Source organism: Chiloscyllium plagiosum, chromosome 15 (assembly GCF_004010195.1).
Source record: "Chiloscyllium plagiosum isolate BGI_BamShark_2017 chromosome 15, ASM401019v2, whole genome shotgun sequence".
NCBI lineage: Eukaryota > Metazoa > Chordata > Chondrichthyes > Orectolobiformes > Hemiscylliidae > Chiloscyllium > Chiloscyllium plagiosum.
In genome coordinates, this window is record NC_057724.1 from 19,285,229 (window position 1) to 19,312,634 (window position 27,406).

Consider the following 27,406-nt stretch of genomic DNA (forward strand, 5'->3'; position numbering starts at 1 on the left):
CTGCACCAATCAACCCCACCGTCCCGTGGCTGAACATTTCAACTTCGCCTCCCACTCTGCCAAGGATATATAGGTCCTGTGCCTCCTCCACCGCCACTCCCTCACCACCCGATGCCTGGAGGAAGAATGCCTTATCTTCCACCTCAGAACACTGCAACCCCAGGGCATCAATGTGGACTTCACCAGTTTCCTCATTTCCTCTTCCCCCAGTTCCAACCTGCCACCTCAGCACCATCCTCATGACCTGTCCTACATACCAATCTTCCTTCCCACCTATCCACTCCACCCTCCTCTCTGACCTCTCACCTTCATCCTCACCTCCATCAACCTATTGCACTCTCAGCTACCGTCTCCACAGCCCCACCCCTCTCCCATGTATCTCTCCACCGTGGAGACTCCCAGCCTCACTCCTGATGAAGGGCTTTTGCCCAAAACATCGATTTTCCTGCTTCTCAGATGCTGCCTGACCTGCTGTGCTTTACCAGCACCACTCTAATCTTGATTCTGATCTCCAGCACCTGCAGTCCTCACTTTCGCCATCATACCCAATGCCTCTTGCCCACCTTGACCTATCCTAGGCATTACATCATTTCCTGGCCTCATTGAAACTTCCAATTCTGGCTTACTTGGCATCCTATCCCACCTAGCACCCTAGGCCCATACATATTTTACATGCTACTCACCTACTTGTCACCCTTATGCCCTGCCCTCCACAACACATTACCAATCTGGCACTATACTCTCCACTAACACCATACTAACTTCACACTTAGCTTATGTATGTCCTGTTCAACAGCGTCAACCAAAGTAGCTGTGTGTTCCAAATCTTGGAAAAAGGGGGCAGGGTTTGGTCATCCCAGGGAGTCTTGCACTACAAGAGATCTGTCAGAATAGAAGTCCAGTTTTGCATTTCTGAAGGAGTTCTGCGCAGAATCTCCTGTCAGAAATGCAGAGTTCTCTCATTTTATGAGGAGGAGGGGCAGATCGCTGCCCCTCAGAAAATTCAGCCCTATGTTGCAATAAGGTTATCTTTCATTCTTCTGAACTCGAGGACAGGGTATAGCTATTCAATATCTTCTGAAAAATCCCTCCATGCTTAGGAATAAAATACTGAACCTCCTCTGGACTGCCTTCAATGCTAGTTGATCTTTTCTTTGATAAGGGGACCAAACTGTTAAAAATATTCTAGGTGTGGCCCGTCTGGTGCCTTGTACAATCTGAACAAGATATCCTGATTTTTATCCTCCTGTTTGCTTTGAAATAAAAGCCAATATTGCATTCACCTTTGACAATTACCTGCTGAGTTTGTATGCTAGTTTTTGTGATTTTTGCACAAAGACCCTCGAATTCATGTGCTGTGGTATTCTGCAGTTTATCTCCATAAAAATATTCAGCTTGTTTATTCTTTCTCCCAAAATCTCACATTATATCCCATCTGTGAAGTTTTTGCTCACTTACTTAACCAGTGTGGAATCCAAAATGCAAAAATAGAGAAAACTTCAGAGCATCATTCAAACTAGCTAATTAGGTCACTGTGGTAATACTAGGTAAAAACAATGACTGTAGATGCTGGAAACCAGATTCTGGATTAGTGGTGCTGGAAGAGCACAGCAGTTCAGGCAGCATCCAAGGAGCAGTAAAATCAACTTTTCGGGCAAAACTCCTTCATCAAGAAATACTGTTAATGCTAAATAGTATAAATGCTCTTCTTGCTACACAGTACCATATCAGCTGTGTCACCCTAATCAGGACTGGCAGCAAATGTGCTAAAGTTCATGATCCTTTGTGGCTTTGTTCAGACTAAAAAACACGAATCTTCAACTTCATAACATTTGTAGAGGTACAAACTTACCTAGAGAAGACCTGTTTAATGGCAAAAAGCAAACAGAACAGAGTTCCAAAGCTACAAAAAAAAAGCTGTGTTTCGTGTATTACCAACTAAATATGAATCCTAGGACTTTTGCACTCACTAAGCTCAGCACAACTGGGATAAGTTAAGCAGGGGAGATCAAATTGGATCATAGGAGTCATTTTTTTATTCTGTGAAAAAGTACTTTTTAAAGAGTAAGCATGAATTAATATCATTATTACCTATCAAGGAGCGAGGTATCCTACTAATTTAAAAGTTGCACTTTGAGCTTGTAATCAGCAGTATTTCAAGCAATCTCATCGAAAGTTTATGTTCCAAAATATGAAATAATGGAAATTGGGGAACTTTTATATCTATGATTTTAGAAATGATACTGTCATACTCAATGCATATGTGGAGATTTAGGACACATTCAAAGTGAGAACAGACAGGATGAACTAAACTTTGATATTTCTAGCATTTAGCTTTGGCACATGGAGAACAATAAAATCAATGGAATCATTTTTGTTATATCTTTATGTTCAGGATAGATACACCGATTCACACGAGGTTAGAAACCACGTATCTGTCTATAAGTAATTTATAAATCTTGCTCCATTACTCAGTGTAATTTCAAATCTGGGAATCCACACCTTTGGGTTTGTGTTGTATGGACAGATAGAAGAGTATTTTTGTTTGTTCATATAACAACTCACTTGCTAAATTTATGCTCATTTCCAAACACTGAAGACCTTTGAACTGGAAACTGAATGACAGTAGGTGGTAACATTTCTGGGATTTAAGTTGAAGCCAAGAGGCAGAAATACCAAAATTAACACAATTATTACGTACTGCAACATGATATCTGAGTAATAAAAACAGAGATGAAATAGTTTGTTGAATTTCTTGGGTTTCATTAAAATGCAGTTTCCAAAATATAATGCAAAGTTTTGGTATCATCTAAATTATAATGTCCTGAGATGGATGCACTTGAAGAGGTACATAAAAGGTGACAGAACAAATCGTTTTAGCTACCCTTAACTTCTACATACATAAAAGGAGACGAATATAATTAGTGTCAGGACATCAAATGTAGAATACACAAGTAAGTAAAAGGTAAAGAAAACTAAGGGAGATATTTCTTGATCAAAGTCAGACCTTTTTCATAGTAAATGCAAAATGGCTTTGGAAGAGTTGAAAAGAAACATTAAATCCTTGACAGTATGGAGATTCCACATCAAGGTTTCCTTTCCTGTTAGGCTCATTGTCATGGGATTATTGATTATTGAATCAAGAAACAAAATGGATGCTGTAATTAAATATCAAACATATTTCTGTATTAGAGATTCAAAATCACTTATGGCACAGAAGGATCCCTGTAGAGCATGCCAACTCTCAGTGGAGCAATCCAACCATTCCCTTCCTTGGACCAATCCTCATTGCCCTGTAGATCCTTTGAAATGGCTATTGAATTTCTGTTTGAAACCATTGACTGTTTCCATTTCCAATATTGATGCCAGAGTGCAATCAGTCCCAGGTGACTACCCCTCACTGCTTTTAAAAAAACGTTCTTCAAATTCCCCCTGCATTTCTTGCCCTTTAGTCTTTGTATTATTATATATTACCTTATTCAATGGATTTATTTGATTGCTTTAAATGAGAAGTGACACAGCTCGATTTTCTTCCCCTTCATATATTTTTTGTTTTTAGGGACCATTTACATAGAGATGGCAATGCATTTTTTTGAAGTGATAAAAGCAAAGGTTGCAAGTGTAAATTTTCAGTTTGCAGTAGAATCCACTATTCATCTTTTCTGCTTCCAGAATGGATATGAATTGTAAATTTATTTACGTTCAGATCAGAATGTATAAAGCTCTGTAAATCACACAGTTAACCACTATAGTATTTTACAATTTCAACAGTTTTGTTGAGCTTTAGATTATTTGATTGAAAGGTAGGCACGAATGGAAAAAAGAATTGATAATACTTAATAACCTAATTTGAAATATTAAGTAATTCAACTGTCAGTTATAAGGTTAGATTTGATTGACTCTTCTCACTTACCCCCTTCCCTGATTCCCCATGTCTACATGAACTACTAATCATAGGTTACTCACTCAAGTTGGACTTTCAGCAGAATTGCCCCTTGTATCTCCTTGAATTCAATTCGTGGGGCATACAAAAGGCGACAACTGCAAAAAACTGCAGTATAAAGTTTAAAACATCAAAGTCAACTTGTTGCATATTTTCTGTCTCTGTACTTGACTGGAAAGTGTGTTAAAAGAACTTTTATTTTCCCCAACGCCATGTCAGCACATTTGCTTTCATGATTTTTAAATTTTTCTTGTCAAGTTTCTGCCAGCGGAAAAGATAAAAAAAAATGCAAATTTCTTGAGTGTTAAACCAAATTTCCAATGCTATGGAGGAAACTTTGTTGTTTGAAGTGATTTTTTTTTTGCTTTATAAATATACTTTCATAGTGACACTGAAGAAGTCTCTTATAAAGATGACATTTTTGTCCTATGAGAACTTGCATATGTAATACACTGCATTCAGGATCTATTAGGCTGAATGACAAGGACTTTTACTCTTGGCAAAAAAAATCGATGTTATAAGCACAACAAAGTATTGTTGTCTGGAAATCAAAAACAAGTGGAGAACAACTGAAACAGCAGTTGCCCCTATTGGTTTCTATTTGTCAATCATCTAGGATTTTTCCCAAACACCTTTAAAATCTTCCATATAAATAAATTATTGCAGGGAGGTGGAAAAAGACTAATCCTGCACAACTGGGTTTTTCAACCAATGCTTTGAGAGGATAGATAACAAGTGGTCGTACAAAGCAGTTTTGTCTTTTTAATTGATTGCATGAGGTGACAGCAATACTGGATCTCTATCTATTTTATGAAATCAAACTTGGACATCACAGTTAATTTCGGCTAAAGATTCTGTGAACTTTCGAAACTTTCTTTCTTCATTGCTCTTGAGTTTCTGTGCAAAGTACGTTTTACCTATTAACAGCATGCTCGGTATGAATAAATGCAGTCAACTGGTTGGTAGCGACATAAATCAATATCAGCAGATGCAAAAACTGGTAAATAGGTAATATAAACATAAAAAACTGCAACTCAACTGTTCTGAGGTATTTGTTAATATTTTGAACTGGAGTAGCTAGTTCACACTTCAATGAAAGTTTGTTTCCCTCTCATTTGTCTCAATAAGGACATTCCACAAGTAGAGCTTTTTTGGATGTTAATAACTTTTATGCTATTAAATGATCTTGGCAGTGTAATTCCTCTACCATTTGTTTAGCAGTGTGAATACGTGTAATTATACTTATGGAGTGGAAGCAGATTGATACACATTAAATTAGATGAGATTCCCCACAGTGTGGAAACAAGCCCTTTGGCCCAACAAATCCACACCGACCATCTGAAGAGTAACCCACCCAAACCCATTTCCCTCTGATTAATGCACCTAACACTACGGGCAATTTAGCAGGGCCAATTCACCTGACCTGTACATCTTTGGTCTGTGGGAGGGATCCGGAGAATCCAGAGAAAACCATGCAGACACGGGGAGGATATGCAAACTCCACACAGACAGTCGCCTGAGGCTGGAATTGATCCTAGGCCCCTGGTGCGGTGAGGCAGCAGTACTAATCACTAAGCCACCGTGCCACCCCTTTGAGTTGGTTTTACTCCGGTGAATACTGAACATCAATCTAAGTAAAATACTGAATTTTATTTTGCAACATACATAAAAGTGATAAGCCTCACAGATGACACCACAATCAGATTACAACGGGATCTTGATCAGATGGGCCAATGGGCTAAGGAGTGGCAGATGGAATTTAATTTAGATAAATGTGAGGTGCTGCATTTTGGGAAAGCAAATCTTAGCAGGACTTATACACTTAATGGTAAGGTCCTAGGGAATGTTGCTGAACAAAGAGACCTTGGAGTGCAGGTTCATAGCTCCTTGAAAGTGGAGTCGCAGGTAAAGAGGATAGTGAAGAAGGCGCTTGGTATGCTTTCCTTTATTGGTCAGAGTATTGAGTACAGGAGTTGGAAGGTTATGTTGCAGCTGTACAGGACACTGGTTAGGCCACTTTTGGAATACTGCATGCAATTATGCTCTCCTTCCTATCGGATGGATGTTATAAAACTTGAAAGGGTTCATAAAAGAGTTACAAGGATTTTGCTATGGTTGGAGGACTAAAGCTATAGGGAGAGGTTGAAAAGGCTGGGGCTGTTTTCCCTAGTGCGCCGGAGGCTGAGTGGTGACCTTACAGAGGTTTATAACATCATGAGAGGCTTGGATAGGATAAATAGACAAAGTCCCTTCCCTGGGGCGGGGGAGTCCAGAACTAGAGAGCATAGGTTTAGGGCGAGAGGACAAAGATATAAAAGAGATCTCAGGGGCAACTTTTTCATGCAGAGGGTGGTACATTTATGGAATAAGCTGCCAGAGGAAGTGGTGGAGGCTGGTACAATTTCAACATTTAAAAGGCATCCTGATGGGTATATGAATAGGAAGAATTTGGAGGGATATGGGGCAGGTGCTGTCAAGTGGGGCTAGAATAGGTTAGGATATCTGGTCGGCATGGACGAGTTGGACCAAAGGATCTATTTCTGTGCTGTACATCTCTATGACTCTGAGGTGTGGTGGTAGTGCCCCTATCTCTGAGCCAGGATGGATGAGTTGAAGTCCCACCTGCTCCAGAGATGTGAAGAGATTAATTAGAAAATATCTATAAAAATGAGTTGCAAACCAGTTTCAGGGTGAAAATAGACAATAGCTGCATGTAGTCTTCCCTTACAGTAATGTAGGTTGGCACTTGTGACAGAATCATGGAATTGTTACAGCACAGACCATTGTATCTATGCCAGTCCTCCAAATGACCAATTGGTTTTGTGCGATACCCCTGCCTCGCCTTGTGATCCTGCATATTCTTCATTTTCAGATAATAATCTGCTTTCTGACTGTCACTATTGAATCTTTTATCCAACAGTCAAGCAGCAGACTTGAGATTTAATCACTCACTGCATTAAATGGTTGCTGACATCTCAGTTGCTACCTTGGGGGTCAGTTCCTGGACATAACAGGAGAACGTGAGGTCTGCAGATGCTGGAGACCACCTCCAAACGGACCCCACCACCAAGGATATATTTCCCTCCCCTCCCCTATCAGCATTCCGTTAAGACCACTCCCTCCGTGACTCCCTCGCCAGATCCACAACCCCCACCAACCCAACCTCCACTCCCGGCACCTTCCCCTGCAACCGCAGGAGGTGCAAGACTTGCGCCCACACCTCCCCCCTCACCTCCCTCCAAGGCCCCAAAGGAAACTTCCATATCCGCCACAGATTCACCTGTACCTCCACACATATCATCTATTGCATCCTCTGCACCCGATGTGGCCTCCTCTATATTGGGGAGACAGGCCGCCTACTTGCATGGCGTTTCAGAGAACACCTCTGGGACACCAGGACCAACCAACCCAACCACCCTGTAGCTCAACATTTCAATTCCCCCTCCCACTCCACCAAGGACATGCAGGTCCTTGGACTCCATCCATCGAATTCAGCACCGCCTTCCTAACCTGCAATCTTCTTCCTGACCTCTCCGCCCCCACCCCAGTCTGACCTATCACCCTCACCTTGACCTCTTTCCACCTATCACATTTCTGATGCCCCTCCCCCAAGTCCCTCCGCCCTACCTTTATCTTAGCCTGCTGGACAAACGTTCCTCATTCCTGAAGAAGGGCTTATGCCCGAAACGCCGATTCTCCTGTTCCCTGGATGCTGCCTGACCTGCTGCGCTTTTCCAGCAACACATTTTCAGCTCCTGGACATAACACTCTAACAAGCTCAAACATTATAGAAGTTTAATGTAACACCCTTCCTTGTGTACTCTATGCTTCTATTAATAAACCCAGGATTCCTTTATTAACTGCATCCTTGTGTCCTGTCAACAACCCACTCCTTTGACTACACCTTCCAATACCACAATCTCAATCACAAACACAAAAAAGAACAACAGATATCTGGGAATACGACTACTTGTAAGTTTGCCATCCATATATTCTCATCACAAATCATCTTGACTTGGAACAATTCCTTCCTGTCACTGGGTCAATATTTTGAAACTCCTTTCCTACCAATATTGTGATTATACAGACATAATCAGAACTGCAGGAACTCAAAGTGGCATTTCACCACGACTTTGCCAAGGACAAAAGGGATTGGCTTTAAATGATATAAATTTCCCATCACTTAATCAACTTCAAAACAATGTATTTTCTGTTCTCCAAGCAATAATTTTGTTCATCAGTCTATGGTGTGGCATTGCATCAAATGTTGTTTGGAAGTCAATTAACACTGCATCCACTATGTTACCCTCAATAACTTTCTCTATTACCTCTTCAAAAAGCTACAGAAATGTTTGGTTGAACATGAGTTGCCCTTGACACATGCATCCTGACTTTGCTTAATTAACTGGCATAAATGCAAAAAAAACTATTAATTTTGTCACAACTTATTATTTATAGGATCTTCACTATCTCTGAAGTTAAACTGACTGGTCTATAGTTGCTGGGTTTAAAGTTACATCCTTTTTGATCAAAGGTATAACAGTTGCAATTCTCCAATCCTGTGGCATTATCAATGAAACTAAATAAGTCTGGAAAATGATGGCCAGAGCCTCTGCAATTTTCACTCTCACTTCCCTCAATGTGCTTGGATGCATCTCATTCAGCCCTGGTGCCTTATCCACTCTAACGATAGTTAACCTATCCTTATAAATTTCAATATAACTACACATTAAGAGTGCATCATAATGGCTCTATTCTGCTTGTCGAACTGACTGCATCCATTCATTTCAAGAGTAAATGAGGCAGCAATATTCAATTTATAATGCGCATAACTTACAACGTTCCTGAGGAATTTAGCTTTAGTTTCATAGCTGAGTAAATTGCCTGCTCCTCTCTCTTTCTACTTTTCCAAAAGACAGTGAACTACATGGGACATAGCGCATAGATACCATGAACTCACCAATGAATGCCCGAGTTGATCATAACGTACCGTCTACATCATGAAAATCTCAACAACCGCTGGAGAGATGTAAATATTCAAATCAAGGTGGAGGAAGGCTCTGGACCATGCTGGGGATGGGGGACATAGCAAGGCAGGACTAGAGGCTGCCAACTTGAAGCAGACTTGACCAAGATGTGTTTCTAGGTCCAATCTATCACAATGTTAGGAGATTTCAGTCACAATAGTGATCAAGTTTGATAACTGACTCAACTCTTTAAAAAAAAACAGAATTTTCAGATGCAGTTTTGCAGGAGCTATTGAAAAGTATGTCTGAAAATGTTCAACACAGACACTGAAGTGAATAATTAGCCCATAAGACAAAAAGTCTTCATTGCAGAAGTCGGCCATTTGACCCATCGAGCATGCTTTTCCATTCAGTTTGTGGTTGATCTGATAACCCACAACTTCCCTTTCCAGCTTTAACCTAACAACCTTTGATTCCCTTACAATTTAAAAATGTCTCTATCTCAGCTGTGAGTAACTTAACAGCCCAGTCTCAATAGCATTCAGCAGTAAACAGTTCCATATATTTAGTACTCTCAACAGAAAGAAATTCCTCCACCTCCTCAGTCTTAAATGGGCGACTCAATCTGTGATCAGGTCCTCTGCTCCTGGACTCTCTCACAAGAGGGAACAATTTCTATACATCTGCTTTCTCTAGCCCCTTAATAATCTTAATGTTGCAACAAGTTTTGATCTCATTCTTCCAAACTCGAATGAGTACAGGACCAACCTACTAAATCTAATGAACCTTCTCTGGAATGCCTCAAATGACAGTTTATAGTTCCTTAGATAATGGAACGAAAAGAGTTCACAGTATTCGAGATATGGTATAACTAGTGCTTTGTGTAATTTTAAGAAAACTTGCACATACTTTACTTCATTTCCTTTGAAATAAATATTAATATTACATGTTTTCCCTATTACTCACTAAGTTCAGGTACTTATTGTGATTCATGCATGAAGACTCCCAATTTCTACTGCTCTGTCATCTTCTGCAATTTTTTTCCATTTAAATAAGATTTAGATTCTCTATTCTTCCTGTCAAAATGCATAATCTCACATTTTTTGTCATGTTACAAATTTTCAAGTTTGTTGCCCAATGACTTAATCTCTATCTCTCCACATTCCCTTTGTGTCATCCCCATCATTTACTTTCCCACCTATTTTTGTGGCTATAGTACATTCACTTTCCTCAGCCAAGTCATTAAGATGTATGGCAAATAATTGCAGCCACAGCACTGATCCCTGTAGCATTATACTAGTTACACGTTGCCATCCTGAAAATGCCCCTTTAATCTCAACTCTCTAGCTTCTATTATTTAGCCAATCCTCTATCAATGTTAATAACACACCTCCAACACCAGGGACTCTTATCTTAAGCAGACTGAATAAGGCAACTTAGTTCTCTGACCTCTTTGGGCAATGCTACAATTTACCAAAATAGAGAATGGTTATAATCAAGAATATCTACAGCAGAGTCAACCACGTCAGTGTCTACAATTCCAATAATTATCAGGAATAAACAGATTGATGTTTCTCAAGGACTTAATTACACTACCGATTGACCTTTTCTTTCTTAATTATGTAAAGTAGAATTTAATTAAAACAAAGTTTTTGAAGGAAGTATACCATACATTGTTTTCATCTTCCAGCACATTAAGTACTTAATTATGACAGCAGTATTGAGTTTTTTTTATTAGCACTGCAATTGTACGGGCATTTTTTAACTCATCAATAGAACCAACAAATGTGCAAATACTCTGCTCCCAATATCACGTCAATGCAGAATCTTTAACAATGCAGTGTTATCTTCACATTTTAAACCAATTTTGTACTTTGTGCAACATGAAAATGTTTTGTTACATCTCAAAATATTTTTAAGTGTGAATAATTTAAACATTTCATGAAAATAAAAATGTGCAAATCAATTAGTCATTGATTCAGAGTTGGTGAAGCCACTTTGGACTATTGCATATAGTTGTGGTCATCCTGTAATAGGAAGGATATTATTAAATTGGAGAGGGTACAGAAAGGATTTATAAGGATGCTACTGGGAATGGAGGCTTTGAGTTATAGTAACAGGCTGGATAAGCTGGGTCTATTTTACTAGAACAACAACATTTAAAAGACATTTGGACAGCTACATGAATAGGAAAAGTTTAGAGGGATATGGGCCAAATGTTGGCAGATGATACTAATTCAGTTTGGAAAACTTGGCCGGCATGGATCAGTTGCTCTGAAGGGTCGGTTTTTGTGTTATGTGATTCAATGACTTTAAGACAGTAGAAGAACTTCCATTTCTATTACTAAATTAAATAAGATTTGGAGATGCCAGTGTCGGACTGGGGTGTACAAAGTTAAAAATCACACAACACCAGGTTATCGTCCAACAGGTTTAATTGGAAGCACTAGCTTTCGGAGCACCCCTCCTTGACAACTGCCTGATGAAGGAGCGTCGCTCCGAAAGATAGTGCTTCCAATTAAACCTGTTGGACGATAACCTGGTGTTGTGTGATTTTTAACTTTGTACACCCCAGTCCGACACTGGCATCTCCAAATCTTATTTAATTTAGCAATAGAAATTGTCTATAGCCTGGTGTTGTGAGATTTTTAACTAAATTAAACAAGTGATAGTGAATCTATAACCTACTGTACACCTGGAATGATTTTTTTGTCTGGTCTTTAAATCAGGAGTAAAGTGATCAATAATGTTTACATTTATATACTGTTAGTGAGTTTTGAGAAAGATTGTAGCTCAGGTTGAGGTCCTGGATGTAAGTTTGCTTGCTGAGCTGAAAGGTTCGCTTTCAAACGTTGCGTCACCATACTAGGTAACATCATCAGTGAGCCTCCGGTGAAGCATTGGTGTTATGTCCCGCTTTCTATTTGTGTGTTTCAGTTTCTTTGGGTTGGTGATGTCAACTCCTGTTCTTTTCCTCAGAGGGTGGTAGATTTATATGAAGTCTTTTGACTAATTCTGCTGTGTCTTCCATCCTTACCTCCAATAAAAACTCAAGGAACTCATGGGCTTTTTGCCACAAGCATTGAGACAACTAAAGCAGTTGCCTCTGCTGCTTCCTTACCTCCACTAGTCAATAGGCCAAACTTCGTCTAAGGATTCACTTTTGGTACTGTTCTTCTCTACTTTGAAGATCTTATAATGAGCATTCTCTTTAAAGCTATAGCACTTGAACCCACCCACCATCCTTACAAATTACCACCCATTTCCAAAATCCTTTTCCCCTCAACTCCTTAAAAGTATTATCACTACCAAACCCACTCCCTTCTTGTCTGAAGTCAATGCTTGAATTGCTCCAGTCACGCTTCCAATGCTGCAACATTAATTAGGTCCTAAATATCAACCAACATGACCATGAGTCACCGACAGTGCTATCCAGCACCATTTGCACACCAAGAACCTGCTCGCCAATTTTCAAGTTGGGTTCCTCTCAGGTCACTCAGTTCCTGAATTCATTAAAGTTTAGTCAATTTGAACCTACCACTGGGAAAACAAAACTTGAGTTCTTGCTGAATTACAACATCCGAGTGCCAAATTTCCCACTCTTGCAGGCCCCATTATGGAATTAGTTTTTACACACATCCTGACAAAACAATACGCACTTCAGCACCATCATCGGTACTCTTGCTCATCAAACTGCTTATCTGACATTCAACACTGAATGTGCAAAAAATATCCAATTAAATATTGCGAAGACTGAAGTCTTTGGTCACACTTACAGACTCTAATGGGTCTGATTGCACTACTTCCATTGAATATGAACTATCGTTTGTCGCATGTGTGTCATGTTTGAAAGAAACGGAACCTCTCACGATGTAAATGCACCTTTACCAACCCACCCAGTTCCATCGACTCTGCCCCCAGCTACAATCTGATATTTAAACCTTTGATTGAATCTGTGGATGAGTGCCATGCTTGTAGGAATTTCATGGCTGTTCTATTTGGCTTGTCCTATAATAGTAGTGTTGTCCCAGTCGAACTCATGTTGCTTGTCATCTGAGTGTGTGGCTACTAAGGATAGTGGTCATGTCATTTCGTGGCTAGTTGGTGTCCATGGATGCGGACCGTTAGCTGTCTTCCTGTTTGTCTTATGTAGTATTTTGTGCAGTCCTTGATTCAATCAATAAGCACATCAACCTGGACCCAATATACCGGCCACTGCAGCGGACAGCTGGAACTGACAACCGGAAGCAGCAGGTACAAATCACTATAAATGCCAGAGGAAGCATCACAGAAGCGCTTCACAGGAGACTCCTAAGCAATGAGGATGTCACCTAGACAGGGGACAAAACGTCTGCAACACAAATTCCCAGCTCGGCGAACAGAACCACAACAACGGGCACCCGAGCTACAAATCGTCTCCCAAACTTCGAATTTAAACCTTTATTGATGCAGTTTTGATTATTCAATACACTCCTGCCTGTACTTTCCATTTTCCCCTCCACAAACTTGAAGCCATGCTAAGCTTACTTAAACAGTAGCTTGTCTTTAACAGTAGCAGGTCTCATGGAATGCTGTTCTTTATTATGAGAAGAATTGAACATAAAGATAAGGATGTTATCTGTCATTCATACAAGGCATTGGTGAGAGCACATCTCCAAAACCGTGCAGAGTTTGGCCTCTTAATAAAGGAAGAATGTAAATGCATTGGCGTAGTTGCAAGTTACTAATAACTGTAGTGGAATGGCAAGAATTTTGTTTTCTCTCTCAGAGGGTTTTACAACTTTAGAAGATTTGATGAATGTTTGCCATGGTGGAGGATAATTTGTTTCTTGTTCGGTAAGGAAATCAAAAGTTATTGGATTGAAAGGAGTGTAGAATTTAAAACACAAACATACAAGTCATAATTTTATTCAATAACATAGCATGCTCAAGGGGCCAAATGGCCTACTTTTTCTCTTAATTGTACATTCCCAAGTCTCAGCCAGCCTTCATCTGTATACTCACCCACTCAGGCTGGCTCCCCATCAAGCGATGCATTAATTTAAAAATCATCATCCTTTTCAAATCCCTTTAATGCCTTGGTCCTCCCTATTCCTTTAATATCGTTAAGCTCGCAATCCATGAGATATCAATACTGTCATAATTTGAGCTCTTTAGCACCTCTAATTTCAATTATTCCACCACAGGAAATCATGCCTTCAGCTTCCAAGCTCCTAAGCCTCTCCCACCTTCCACGATTTTCCTTAAAATCTACCTCTTTGGCCAAGCTTTTGGCTATTTACCTGAATATTGCTTGATGTGTTTTACTGTTAAATTATTATTTCTTAACACTTCCATGAAGTGCCTGGAGATGCTTTATTATGTTAAAAGCTACCATAAAAATACAAGTTGCTGATGGCATAATAAAATCACCAAGTGATTAGCAAATTAAATTCCTTCTGAAGTTGATGACTCTATAAAATTTATAAAAAGACCTTTAAGAAAATACTGACTGAAGTTGGCTTGCACCTTTGCAGATGGAAACATTTTCTCTTTATTCAACTTCCCTGTACTACTCCTGTTTTGTTCTTTTCATTAAAACCCTTTGAGACGTGTTAAAAAAGACAAAGAATTCTTACAAGTTAACATTTAATACAAATATTAACAAGATGTGAACAAAATTCCATCTTTGAAATGGATGAAAATTCTCTCTTGGTTTGTGAAACTTACCAGGAACATGGACCTGAAGTGTTTGAGATCAATGAAGAAGTCTTCAATGCTGACTGTTTTGGGATTAAAGACAAAGTAGTCACCCAGTCCTTTGTACAACTTCATCATATTGCTGTACATGTTGGAAAGCTTTTCATACTGGTCTCTTGCATGCTTGGCAAAGCTGTGAATTCTGGTTAAGGAATTTATTCCAAAATAAACTTAATTTTAAAATGGACAGTTAAAACAGTTGTAATTTTTGCAAAATCTCAAGAATCATGCAACTTAAATAGGAAAACAAAAACAGCCATGTCAATTTTATATGTTCCATCAGCAGGAAAAAAAAAGTAACTTCCTATTAAAAAAAATTGCTTTTCGTAATTTTATTCCATTCAGAGCAATACAGTGTCTCCACAATGTATTAATCAGCCATGTTTTCTCTGGCTGTATCTCAATGCTGGTTATAATAGGTAGTATGAAAGAAAACTGGCAAATATGTTCACAAAAGGGAATAAATGTTTTCTCTATAAACACACTGGCGGTGAAAAAAATAAAACACACTGGCTACTAAAAATTGAAGAGGCTAGGAGCTGCGCATTGACAAAATAATTAGACATGCCAATGACCTCAATTTGCAGAAGAACTGGATACAGATAGTGTAAAAGCACATTGATGAGTGAGAATAAAAGGACCAGGTTTTATTTTTAGAGGTGACCTTCGAAAGAATGGTCATTTACAAAGATAATTAGAGATTTCACTCTCAATGCAGTTCCAGATACAACATATTTAAAATAAAATGTAACTAATTATCAAGTTCTTAAGTTTCTTTTTTAATTCAAGGTAAATGACTAATGGTTTAGAAATATCTGATTGTGAGTTTTCTTTTGAATGAAACAGTTGGCTAATGTTCTGCGATATTTGGTGATCTCAAACATTTAAAGTTCAACTTTTCTTGGCAATGAGATTAATACCCTCTAAATATGACCTCCTTTTTACCTTCATCAATTCATCTGCAGTGTGACCATTGTGCAACAACATCTCAGTGAGAAAATATGACAAATTTTTACTTTGGGATAATGGAAAGCAATTCACTTGAGACAGTTTTTAGCCAGCAGTAAATCAACAACTTGTTTCCAGCATAAAATCTATGGACCTGTGTTCTTTTTGCAACAGCTGAGTCTCTGGCTTCACTGCATTACAGCTCAGAAGTTTTTAAAAGCACTTTACATGCAATAAGTTACTTTGAAATAAATTTGCTGTTCTGAAAGTATTTTGTGGATTAAAGACATGGACAGTTATACTCTGCTTTTAGTAACACTGATTGAAGAAGGAATGTTAGCTGAGACAGAAGAAGACGTTCTTTATTTTCACCACTTGAAATAAATTGACAATGCTGAGTTTTTGGGGTGTAGTAATCATATGCAATTGTTGTCTATCAAGGGATAGGTGGGCCTGGATGTGATGCTCTTCGGAGGGTTAGTACAGACTCAATGGGCCGAATGGCATCGATGCGCACTGTTGGGATTCTTTGATTCTATGACCTTTGTGCTTATTTTCAGTGACTGGTGTACGAGGACATCCAGATCTCAATGAACATTCCCCTCTCTCAATTCATAGCCACTCAAATAATAATCCACCTTCCAATTTTTGCTACTAAAATGGGTAATCTCACATTTATCCACATTATACTGCATCTGTGAGGTATTTGTCAACTTGCTTGACTTGCCCAAATCACACAACAACATCTCTTCATCCGCCTCACAGCCCATCCTTCCACCCAGCTTGATGCCATAAGCAAAATTTTGTGATATTACATTTCGGTCACTCATTTAAATCATTGATGTATATTGTGAATAGCTGGGGTCCTAGTACTGAACCCTTTGGTACCCTACTAATCACTGCCTGCCATTCAAAAAATAAAAAATCCATATATCCCTATGCTATTACTTCTTGTCTGCTAACCACATACGCCTCCAGGACAATACATAACTTTAAATAGTCATTCTGAATTAATGTAGCTTATAAGAGAAAAATATATTTTGTAAGCTAACTTATCTGTGCAATGTATCTTTGCATTTTTTTGTGAATAAAGACATAACAGGTTTCCATGTTAGAATCATGGCTTTTTTTTTGCAACTAAAGGTTTTGATTTACATCTTCCACCAACCAATTTAATATAGTGTTCAGATAAACTTGTACAAATAGTACAGCACAGAGAGCAAAGAAGTGAGATTTATCATGTTCTTGTTAGCTTATTATCTTCATTGTTTCCGTTTCATCCTTTTAGAGAACACCTTTTGGCAGAAGTTCTTTTGGACATAAGTTTGCTCGCTGAGCTGGAAGGTTCATTTTCAGACGTTTCATCACCATACCAGGTATCATCATTAGTGAGCCTCCGGCGAAGCACTGGTGTTACGGCCCACTTTCAAAGCAAGTTTTTTTGTAATATAGCTAGATTTTCAAAGACTTTACTACACAAGTAAAGTCTGTGTTTGTATTTTGTTGGAATGTTGCATTCAAAAACTTTGGTTGGCTTGTGTGGACAACTGAAAGCTCAGATCTTACATATCTCATCCGTACTCTACAAAGCTAACAGCCATCAAAATGCATGTGATGTGACTGGCTCCATTTTTGTTGTAGGAGGCAATGCATTGATGTACTGTGTCCTTCGTGCTGAGGTATGCTTGACTGAATTTAATTTCAGTGTGTTTAGACCCCAATGGACATCATTATCAATGATTTGCATTTTAGGATGCAGAAAGAGAGCGTGGGTGTCTTTGCTTTATTTTATGAACCAACTGTGCAGTTCAAGTAAGTGTTCTTTTGTTATATGTGCCACTGAGAGTTTAGAACACAATGGCAATTGTCCAAATGCAGTTACTATAGTTATTGCATGCAGCCTTTTTTCTCCTCAATTTTTAATTGACAGCAGATTGAAAGAAAGTGGCTTCTTCCACGTGCAAAGTAAATTTCTTGATATACAACCATATATTTCATAATCTGTGGGTTATAAGCCATGCATACAACCTATCAATTGTACAAATACAATTAATGATGATATATAAATTTGTTCAGCTACAATGTTTTATTAAGAAGTGGAGATCCTGAATACTGATAGTGACTACAGTCAGCTCTTCTATAAAGTGATGGTGGCATGATCTCTTGTGCAACCCATGTTATAGAAAAATCACGCTTCAGAAACAGCGCTTAACTGTTGGCGCTGTAACTGCATTACAGTCAACATATGTTTTAGAAGCTCACACTGTAGAAACAACACCCCGAATTCGTCAAATGCATCATAGTGAATTCACGATGATGAAATGTGCGTTATTAAAGAACGATCTGTACTTCAAAGTTTCAACATCTTTAAAGGCTACTGTTTCAGAGGTAGAATATTATGGGACAGCTTCTATAACATACTCAAAGATGAGGAGAATGCAACCAGCAAATGGCATTATAATTGGCTCTGACTTTCCCTGATGGTTTCATAAAATCTGGTATAGGCAGGCATAAAATCTGGTATAGGTAGGCAATCAGAAGGAATATACTATTTATGGTTTTTGTGGCTTGCACTTCTATAGCAACCATAGTTTCTAGAGGAGCTTAAAATATGAAGCTATAGACATTAACAATAGTTATATAGTCTGTTCCATCTTATTTTAGCAGAAATGGCCCATTGCACGTTTACAGGCAAGTTACTGAAATATCAACTGAGGGTGAAACAATTTCTTGTGCCACATTATCGATGAATGATTGGGGAGGGTCCAACAAGGCACAATGGTAGAAAACTGCTTGCCTGAATTATTTTGTGTGGTTAGGAGCAGCTCAACTACGTTTTTTTAGCTACCTTATGTGACGCACCATAGAACGTTTCAATCTCTGATCAGAATCATTGCTTTCTCTACATCTGCAATTTGCCACCTGCTTTAGAAGTGGTAAATTGCAGGAAAGCAAAATTTGTAATTTTACTTAAATGAGCTTGTGGAAAATCTAAAGTTGTTAAACAAGCATTTAATTATTTTGATCTTTAATGATGATAAAGCTGTACAGCATGATTCAATAGGCATGAATGAAATGTATCACAGTGGCAGCAAATGTACTCCAGGAATTTGAGCACTTAATCTAACTTGACACTCCAGTGCTCTTCTCAGGGACAGCCACACAAAGGTGTCATCTCTCAGACTCGCCCACGTGTGAACTTGAGTTGAGCCGCTAGTTTCTAAAAGTGCATTTTTTGGTTGAAAATTTGTTTGTGTGGGATTGATTGACCTGGCATAAAACATTTGCAACATTAACAAAAAAAATAGCAGTTATACAGCTAGCCTCAATCTTTCTGCACGCTTGGGTTAATGATACATTTCGCAATTATATTTTTTAAGTTTCCTGGGTAGTCTTCAAAAGCAGGTATTGGGTCCCAGGTATTTCTGAGAGGCCAGACGCCAGATGAAGGAGTGTAATGGAAAATTGTCAGTATCTGCCCAGAAAGAATTTGTCAGCAACCCGTGATGGTCACAACAAATGTGAAGTGTTTTTTTTACCTATAGGAATAAGAGAACAATATTGAGACTTTAACTATCCCAGTATCAACTGGATTTCAAACAAGCTAAAGGGCATTGAGGGTGAAAACTTCATGTTCTGCGTGCAGGGAAAAAAAATTGAAAGAAAATATTTGACAAGCCCAGCAAGATGAGACACAGTTCTGGATTTAGTTTTGGAAAATGAAGATGGGCAAGTGGGTGAAGTGACAGTGGATAACCATATCCAGGATAGTGATCACAATTCAGTTACATTTCGTATTATTATGGAAAAGGACCGAGATAAATTAGGAGTATAAGCTTTCATCATGACAGAATCCCTACAGAGTGGAAACAGGCCATTTGGCCCAACAGGTCCACACCGACCCTCCGAAGAGTAACCCACCCAGATCCATTCCCCTACCCTATTACTCTACATTTACCCCTGACGAACGCACCTAATCGACACATCCCTGAACACTATGGACAATTTAGCACAGCCAATTCATCTAACCTGCACATCTTTGGATTGCAGGAGGAAACCAGAGGACCAGGACAAAACCCACGCAAACACGGGGAGAATGGCAAACATCACGTAGACAGTCATCTGAGGCGGGAATCAAACCCGGGTCCCTGGACCTTTGAGGCAACAGTGCTAACGACTGAGCTACCATGCCATTTTTAACTGGTAGAAAGCAAATTTTACAAAACTGATGAGTGATTTGGCTGAGGTGGATTGGAGAGTAGTGGTAAAAGAAAAATCAGTGGTAAACAATAGCAGGCACGCAAAAGTGAGACCCTTAGGGCGCAAAGCAGGCATGTCCCATCCAAAAATAAGAATGGTACTCCCAAATCTAGACCACCCCCCATGGTTGTCTAGAAAAATATAAGTGAAGATTAAACAGGAAAAGCTTATGATAGTCATAGAAAATCTCAACCCTGCAGATAGCCCAGAAGAATATAGAAAGTACAGGAACCAAGTAGAAAAAGAAATAAAGAAATCAAAGAGAAGACATGAAAAATTATTAGCAAGCAGGATAAAGAAAAAGCCAGATATTTTACGTGTTCTGGATGTAGGTTTGCTCGCTGAGCAACAAATATGAAAGTGAACCTTCCAGCTCAGCAAGCAAACCTACATTCAGAATCTCAACCTGAGCTATAAATCTTCTCAAAACTCGATATTTTACAGGTGTATAAAAAGTTAAGGAAAAAGTAGGAACTATCAGAGATGAAGAGTACTTGTATGAAGGTGCAGAGGAGATAGGAAGAATTTTAAATGATTTTTTTGACTCTATATTCACAAAGGAAAGGGACAATGTGGACATAGTAATCCAAGAGGAGCACAATGAAATATTGGTCAAAATAATTATAATGAGAGAGGAAGTATTAGAGAAGTTAGAATCCTTGAAAGTGGATATATCACCAGGGTTGGATGGATTGTTCCCTTGGATGTTGATGGAGGACAGAGAGGAATTAGTAGCTGGTCTTGGATTATTTACTAATTTTTGTTAGACACAAGTGAGTTGCCAGAGGACTGGAGGAATGAAAATGTGGTTCCATTGTTTAAAACGTGGCAAATAAAGTTTAGGTCAAATATGTTTATTTCTGATGGGCTGCACAGTGGCTCAGTGGTTAGCACTGCTGCCTCACAGCGCTAGGGACCCGGGCTCGATTCCTGCCTGTGTGGAGCTTGCACATTCTGGGTTTCCTTTGGGTGCTCAGGTTTCCTCTCACGGTTCAGGGATGTGCAAGTTGGGTGGATTGGCCACGCTGAATTGCCCATAGTGTTGGGTACATTGGTTGGGGTTGGGGTTGGGTTGAGTCTGGATGTGTTGCTCTTTGGAGGGTCAGTGTGGACTTATTGGGTCAAATGGCCTGTTTTCATATTGTAGGGAATCTAATCTTACAAACAAACTTTATGGAACTTAAACAGTAAAAGGAAATAGGCAATAAATGGGAACATACTGAGGGGGGTAGATGATGCTAGGGGTCTTAGTGTACAAGTGCACAGGTCATAAAAGGTACAGGTACATAAGGTGATAAAAAGGCTCTTGGAATGCTCTCCTTCACTGGCAAGGTATAGAATACAAAAGGAGGGAAATAATGATAAAACTGTATAAGACACCTGTAAGGCCATAACTGGAGTATTGCACACATTTCTGGTTACCACATTACAGGAAGGACGTAATTGCTCTGGAGACAGTGCAGAGAAGATTTACTAGAAGGCTGGGGAGTTTTCAAGGCTGGGGAGTTCTATGAATGAGGAGAGATTGGAGAGGTTGGGTTTGTTTTCCTTGGAACAGAGAAGGTCAAGAGGTACACAAAATTGAGAGGGGAGAGAGAGAGGAGACAGGAGGAATCTGTTTCTCTTGGCAGAGAGTTCAAAAACCAGGTCACAGATTCAAGCCAAATGGCAAAGAGTTAGAGGGTAGTGGGTGGCTGCAAGTCACTGACTCAGTTGGTAGTAGAAGCAGAGATCTGAAACTCTTTTCAAAAGTGTCTGGATCTGCATTTTAAGTGCTGGAAGCTGCAGGACTATGGACCATATGCAGGAAGATGAGATTAGAACTGGCATCTGTGTGTCTTTGCGTCAACATGAACAAGGTGAAATGGCCCCCTTCTGTGCTATATCATTTCTATGGTTCAATGGTCAACAATCTGTAAAATGTTTGATACAAAACTGTTAACTTGCTAATTACACTTGTGCTTACTTTATAATTCTATTTGCCTCATTTATTTAAACTAATTGTTAAAAAAATGCTTGACCTAATCAGGTGAAGAGTAATCTTCTTCACTAACAGCTGGAACTTGTATCAATATTGGGGGAGAACTCTCCCACAGACTGGTCAGTCATAATTAGACACCTTTCAGCTAATGTCACAGTCAGCACAATCATTGCTATGTTTTGCCTGTCATGAGTGTGGCACTGTGGTATACAGATGGAACAATGTCTGGTAAGGTTGGTAGAGAAATCTTATTCGAAATAGGAGAAGTAGTAGGCTATTCGGTATATCAAGCCTGATCGAACATCCAATAAAACAATGGCTGATCAGATTAATCCCACTTCCTGCCTGTCCCCCATTACTCTTGATTCTCCTAAATATCAAAAATCTGAGCATGTTCACAGTTAAGACAGGCAATGACACATAGTATCCACTGATCATGGGAAAGAATTCCAAGACCAACAACCATCTGGGACAGGAAATTCCTAATTTCTTTTTCTTTTTCCCAGGGTTGAAATGTCTAATTCTGGACAGCATGCAATTAAGGTGAGAGGAGACAGTTCAAAGGAGATGTGAAGGCCAAGTTTTTTTTACAAAAAAAGTCGTAGGAGTCTGGAATGTACTGCCAGGGGTGGTGGAAGCAGATACAATAGGGACATTTCAGGGACTTTTAAATAAACACAAGATTATTTTTTAGATTACTTACAGTGTGGGAACAGGCCCTTTGGCCCAACAAGTCCACACCGACACGCAACCCACCCAGACCCATTCCCTTACATTTACCCCTGCCCCTTACACTACGGGCAATTTAGCGTGGCCAATTCACCTAACCTGCACATTTTTGGACTGTGGGAAGAAACCGGAGCACCGAGAGGAAACCCACGCAGACACGGGAAGAATGTGCAAACTCCACACAGTCAGTCGCCTGAGGCGGGAAATGAACCTGGGTATCTGGCGCTGTGAGGCAGCAGTGCTAACCACTGTGCCACCGTGCCGCCCATCTGTGCCACCATGCCACCCATTATGCAAGGTATGGAAGGATATGGACCAAAGGTCGGCAAGAAGCGATTAGTTTAATGTGGTGTCATGTTTGTCGTGACATTGTGGGACAAAGGGTCCATTTCTGTCCTGTATTGTTCTATGTTCTATCTTTCTATTGTTTAGACCGCACTCCTTCTACGATTTTGAAAATACTCCAAACTTAGATTATTAGTTTAAAGCTTGTACAATCAAAGAGCAGACGTAGGCCATTCTGCCCAATGAGTCTGTACTGATTCTATCTCAGAATCTTTTTAAAGTTAGATTCGTCCACTGAGTTAGACAGTTTTACAGTTAAAAGCAGACTGAAAAAAGTCACAGAACAATAGTTGTCTTGCTGAGTGTGTTAGGCTCAAAGCATCTGTGACATTTATTTTAATTAAATTATCTGCAATTCAAGGCTTCCTTGTCAACTTTGAAGAAATAAACATAAATTCTGAATTCAGCAGCTAGAACTTAATTTTGAAGAAAAAAAATATTTTAACAGGCTTTAGATTACCAATTGCTTTGAACTTTCTGCTATATCTGTACAATAGAACACCTATAATTTAAAAAGATATTCTTTCTTGATATGCTGCTGGAAACATTTGCTCTCAAGAGCTGTACTGTGCATGAAACAGATTAACATGCTTCAAGTAAATTGTTTATAACAGTTTGTATAAGAGGATTGGTTGTTTGTTTAGTTTAAGTCTGTACCTAAAAACGTGTAATTTTGTCACAATGGAATGCAACCTCAGGGCACTAAGGAAATAAAAGATGGAGATTTGTTTCAGGACTGCATGCATTTCATTACAGAAATAGGGTAACATCAGATGAGCTTCATGTATAGTCATAAAAGGAGTTAATTCGAACTATTTACCAATAAGGCATGAGACAGACAGAGTTGGGATTAATGTTGAAAACACAGAGCCCTTGGTTGCACACTTTTACCATCACTGTGACATAATGCTTGTTTTCAGAGAATCATAGAATCCCTACAGTGTGGGAGCAGGCCATTCAGCCCATCAAGTCCACACCGACCCTCCAAAGACCATCCCACCCAGAACCCACCCTCCCTTCCTTATCCCTATAATCCCGCAATTTCTCTGGCTAACCCACCTAGCCTGCACATCCCTGGACACTATGGGCAATTTAACATGGCCAATCCATCTAACCTGCACAGCTTTGGACTGGGTGAGGAAACCAGAGCACCTGGAGGAAACCCATGCAGACATGGGGAGAATGTCTATGTAGAGTTTGCACTGTCGCCCGAGGCTAGAATCGAACCCGGGTCCCTGGCACTGTGCTAACCACTGAGCCACCTTGCCACCCCTAACTTCTGCAATACAGTCCTACATAATGTCACTTCAAAGACTGAAGAAAAGCATTACCTGTACTGGCAAGGCTTAAGAAATCTTAGAATTCTGCGTGATAAGAAACTTCCACACCGTCTTTATCTTGTTTGTTAAACATATATAATGTCTTGCTTTGTACATTCATGAATTCTGGTTTTTCATACCTTGTTAGATAAGACCCAATTGAGAGCCTCATAGTAAAATATTAATAATTTGGAGCCTAGACATTCTGGATTAAAAAGGTCTTAATCTCAAAATCTTATATCTGTAATTCCAGACTCTACAAGAGGGGACACCTTCCCAGCATCTACCCTGTCAAGTCCTCCTATATCTATGAGTTTCAACAAGATTATCTCTTATTTTTCTACTCTCCAATAAGTATAGGATCAACCTGCTTAGTCTTTCCTCATAGGACAATTCATCCTTCCAGGAGAAAGCTTCAAAAGAAGGTATATCCCTTCTAACGTTATGAGACAAAACTGCGAACAGTATCTTAGATGTTACCATTGCAATGGCTTTTACAGCTTGAGCAAGACTTCTGCACTTTTACACTCCATCCCCCTTACAATAAAGGCCAACATTCTGTTTGCCTTCCTACTTAGTTGCTGTACTTGCATGCTAAATTTTGGGATTCATGTCAACAGCGCAAACAATAACCAACTTACTGATTTCCGTTTAGGTTCTATCAGGGCCATTCAGCTTCTCACCTCATTGCAGTCTGGTTTAAACATGGATAAGAACTGGCTTTTACACATAATGTGAGAATGATTGCCATTGGCATGAAAACTACATTTGACAAAGTGTGGCATCCAGGAGCCATTGAAAAACCTGAATCAATGGGAATTGGGGGGAACTTTCTGTTGGAGCTGTACTTAGTGAAAAAGATCATGATTGTGGTGTTGGAGATCTGTAATCCAAGTTCCAGGACCACTCTGTCGGAATTGTTCAGGGGAGTGCCCTTGGCCAAAATATCTCCAGCTGCTTCATAATAAAGTCATAAGTGGAGACATTTGCTGATGATTGCACAATGTTCAGCATCATTCACAACACCTCAGACACACGAAGCAGCCCGTATGAGCAAGATCTGTTCATGACCCAGAGATGGGTGGACAAGTGGCAAGTAACATTATACAACTCAAATGCCAGACAATGGCTATCCTCAATAAGACAGAGTCAAAACTTCCCTATGACATTCAACAGAATTACCATTGTGGAATCTCTCACTGTCAACATTGTGGTGATTACCATTGATGAGAAACTGAACTAGACTATCTTTGTAAATAGAGTGGCTACTAGAGCAGGGTCAAAGCTAGGAATCCTGAGATGCATAATTCACCAGCACTCTCTCCAAAGCTTTTTCACCATCTATTACGCACAAGTCAGGGGTGTGACGGAGTACTTGTCATTTGCCTGGATGAATGCAACTTCCACGATACTCAAGAAGCTGGACACCATCCACATTAAAGCAATCCATTTGACTGGCACCTCATGTAACATTTTAAATGTTAACTCATCGATAGCTGATGTACCTTACTGGTGTGTACCATACAGAAGCTGCGTGCAGTAACTCCTCAAAGCTCTTTGGACATGACCTTCTAAACTCTCTGGCTTTAAAAGCTGGCAAGACAAAGGCAGCAGAAACACAAAAATGCTATCACCTGCATATTTTCCTCTTAACCACACACCAGCTGACTTAGAATGATATTACCATTCTTTCACTGTCACTGAGTCAAATTCTGGGAACGTCCTTCCTAATAGCATTGTGGGTGTACCTACATGTACCACGCACTGCAGCAGTTCAAGAAGTTGATTTACTACCAATGTCGGAAGGACAACTGGGCATGGGCACGGAAGATTAATTGTAATGGAATGAAAATGACCAAGCTTTATTCTTTCTGTTGTGCACTGTCTCTATAACTTTCAAGATTTCCCCATCATCTCCATTCTAAAATATGATGGCAAGATGCAGATCTACTCAAAAGCTTCTAATAATTCTGCAAGTAGAATCAGTAGGTTCATATCCACAAATTAGCTGATTTTCTTTCCAGCTGCTTTAATCCCAAACCAGACTACATATTCCAAAATGGCTTGGGACCAGTAACCAATTTTTAAGAAATAGATTAAGTATGAAATCCAGGGGATTTATTAAGAGAATGAAGGCATACATTGCATAGTTTTGAACAAAAAGCAACTGGAATTTACTGTGAAATATTAAAACAGTCCGAGAATCGAGAGTATGTACAGCATATATTCTAACATAAAAGTGTTATATTTCTCAGAAATCTTGTTGGTCATGAAATATCAAACTTCAGAATGGATTACAATTCTTCCCTTTTGCTGATCCAATCCTAACATTGTCAATAACTGTTCAGCCAGAGCCAATGACAGATCCTGTTTGATCATCCACCTTTCTTAGGTCTTTGCTTCCCTGCATACTGAAAATTATGCTGTGGTACTGATACAGTTACAATTCCAGCTTTTTACTCACAGCTAGCTTCACTAAGCCAGAAGTATTCATTTATTTACAGTAATCTTGCTTAGTTATATCAAGCGAATACTACGGCAACTGACTCTCTGTGGCACTCACCTTCTCCTGAGCCCCCATATCTCCCAAGACATTTTCAGAGACTTGACTCCATCATGTTGTTGTCCACTAATGCCTAGAACATCTATTTAAGTTATAACAAATGCATAGATATCCAACTGCTCCGGGACTTCTCATCGAGTTTTCTGTATAGAGCCATGTAGCTTGCTTGCAATTTTACTAAAAGCAGCACTGCCTAAAATGGTAAAGTAGACTCCATAACTATCTCTCATACTCACTCTCGGACCATAATTTGTCCTGTGAGGAAACCACAAAACAAACCTTGGACCTTGCAGCATAGGGGAACAAACACTAAGTTTTGCATGAATATTATCTCTTATAAGAATATCATCTCTTATATCAAAAATGTTTACCTCTTTTTTTTCTTGCAGATGCTGGTCCATTTACAGATAATTTCCAACATATATTTCTTATACAACACTCACAAAATTTGTTTTCTTAAAAAAAACACTTTCATTTTCTGCACAGATGTTACTAGTTTCAGAACAATTGTAATTTTGAAGTCATCTATAATTACAGTTCATATATCACTGCCTGGGAATGATATATTTGAGATACTAAAAGGAGAGAAGACTACACACAAACCAAAGCTTA

The 27,406-nt window shown here is 39.3% G+C and overlaps 1 protein-coding gene across 4 annotated transcripts in view; it reads right to left on the reverse strand.

Annotated features, from left to right (window-relative positions):
- Positions 1-27,406, reverse strand: part of diaph2 (diaphanous-related formin 2) — a 734,120-nt gene that overhangs the window by 123,772 nt on the left and 582,942 nt on the right. For all 4 annotated transcript variants that reach the window (XM_043704499.1, XM_043704498.1, XM_043704500.1 and 1 more), the window contains one exon: positions 14,620-14,784. In XM_043704499.1, coding sequence (XP_043560434.1) covers positions 14,620-14,784 — 165 coding nt within the window. The remainder of the gene's footprint in view (positions 1-14,619; positions 14,785-27,406) is intronic.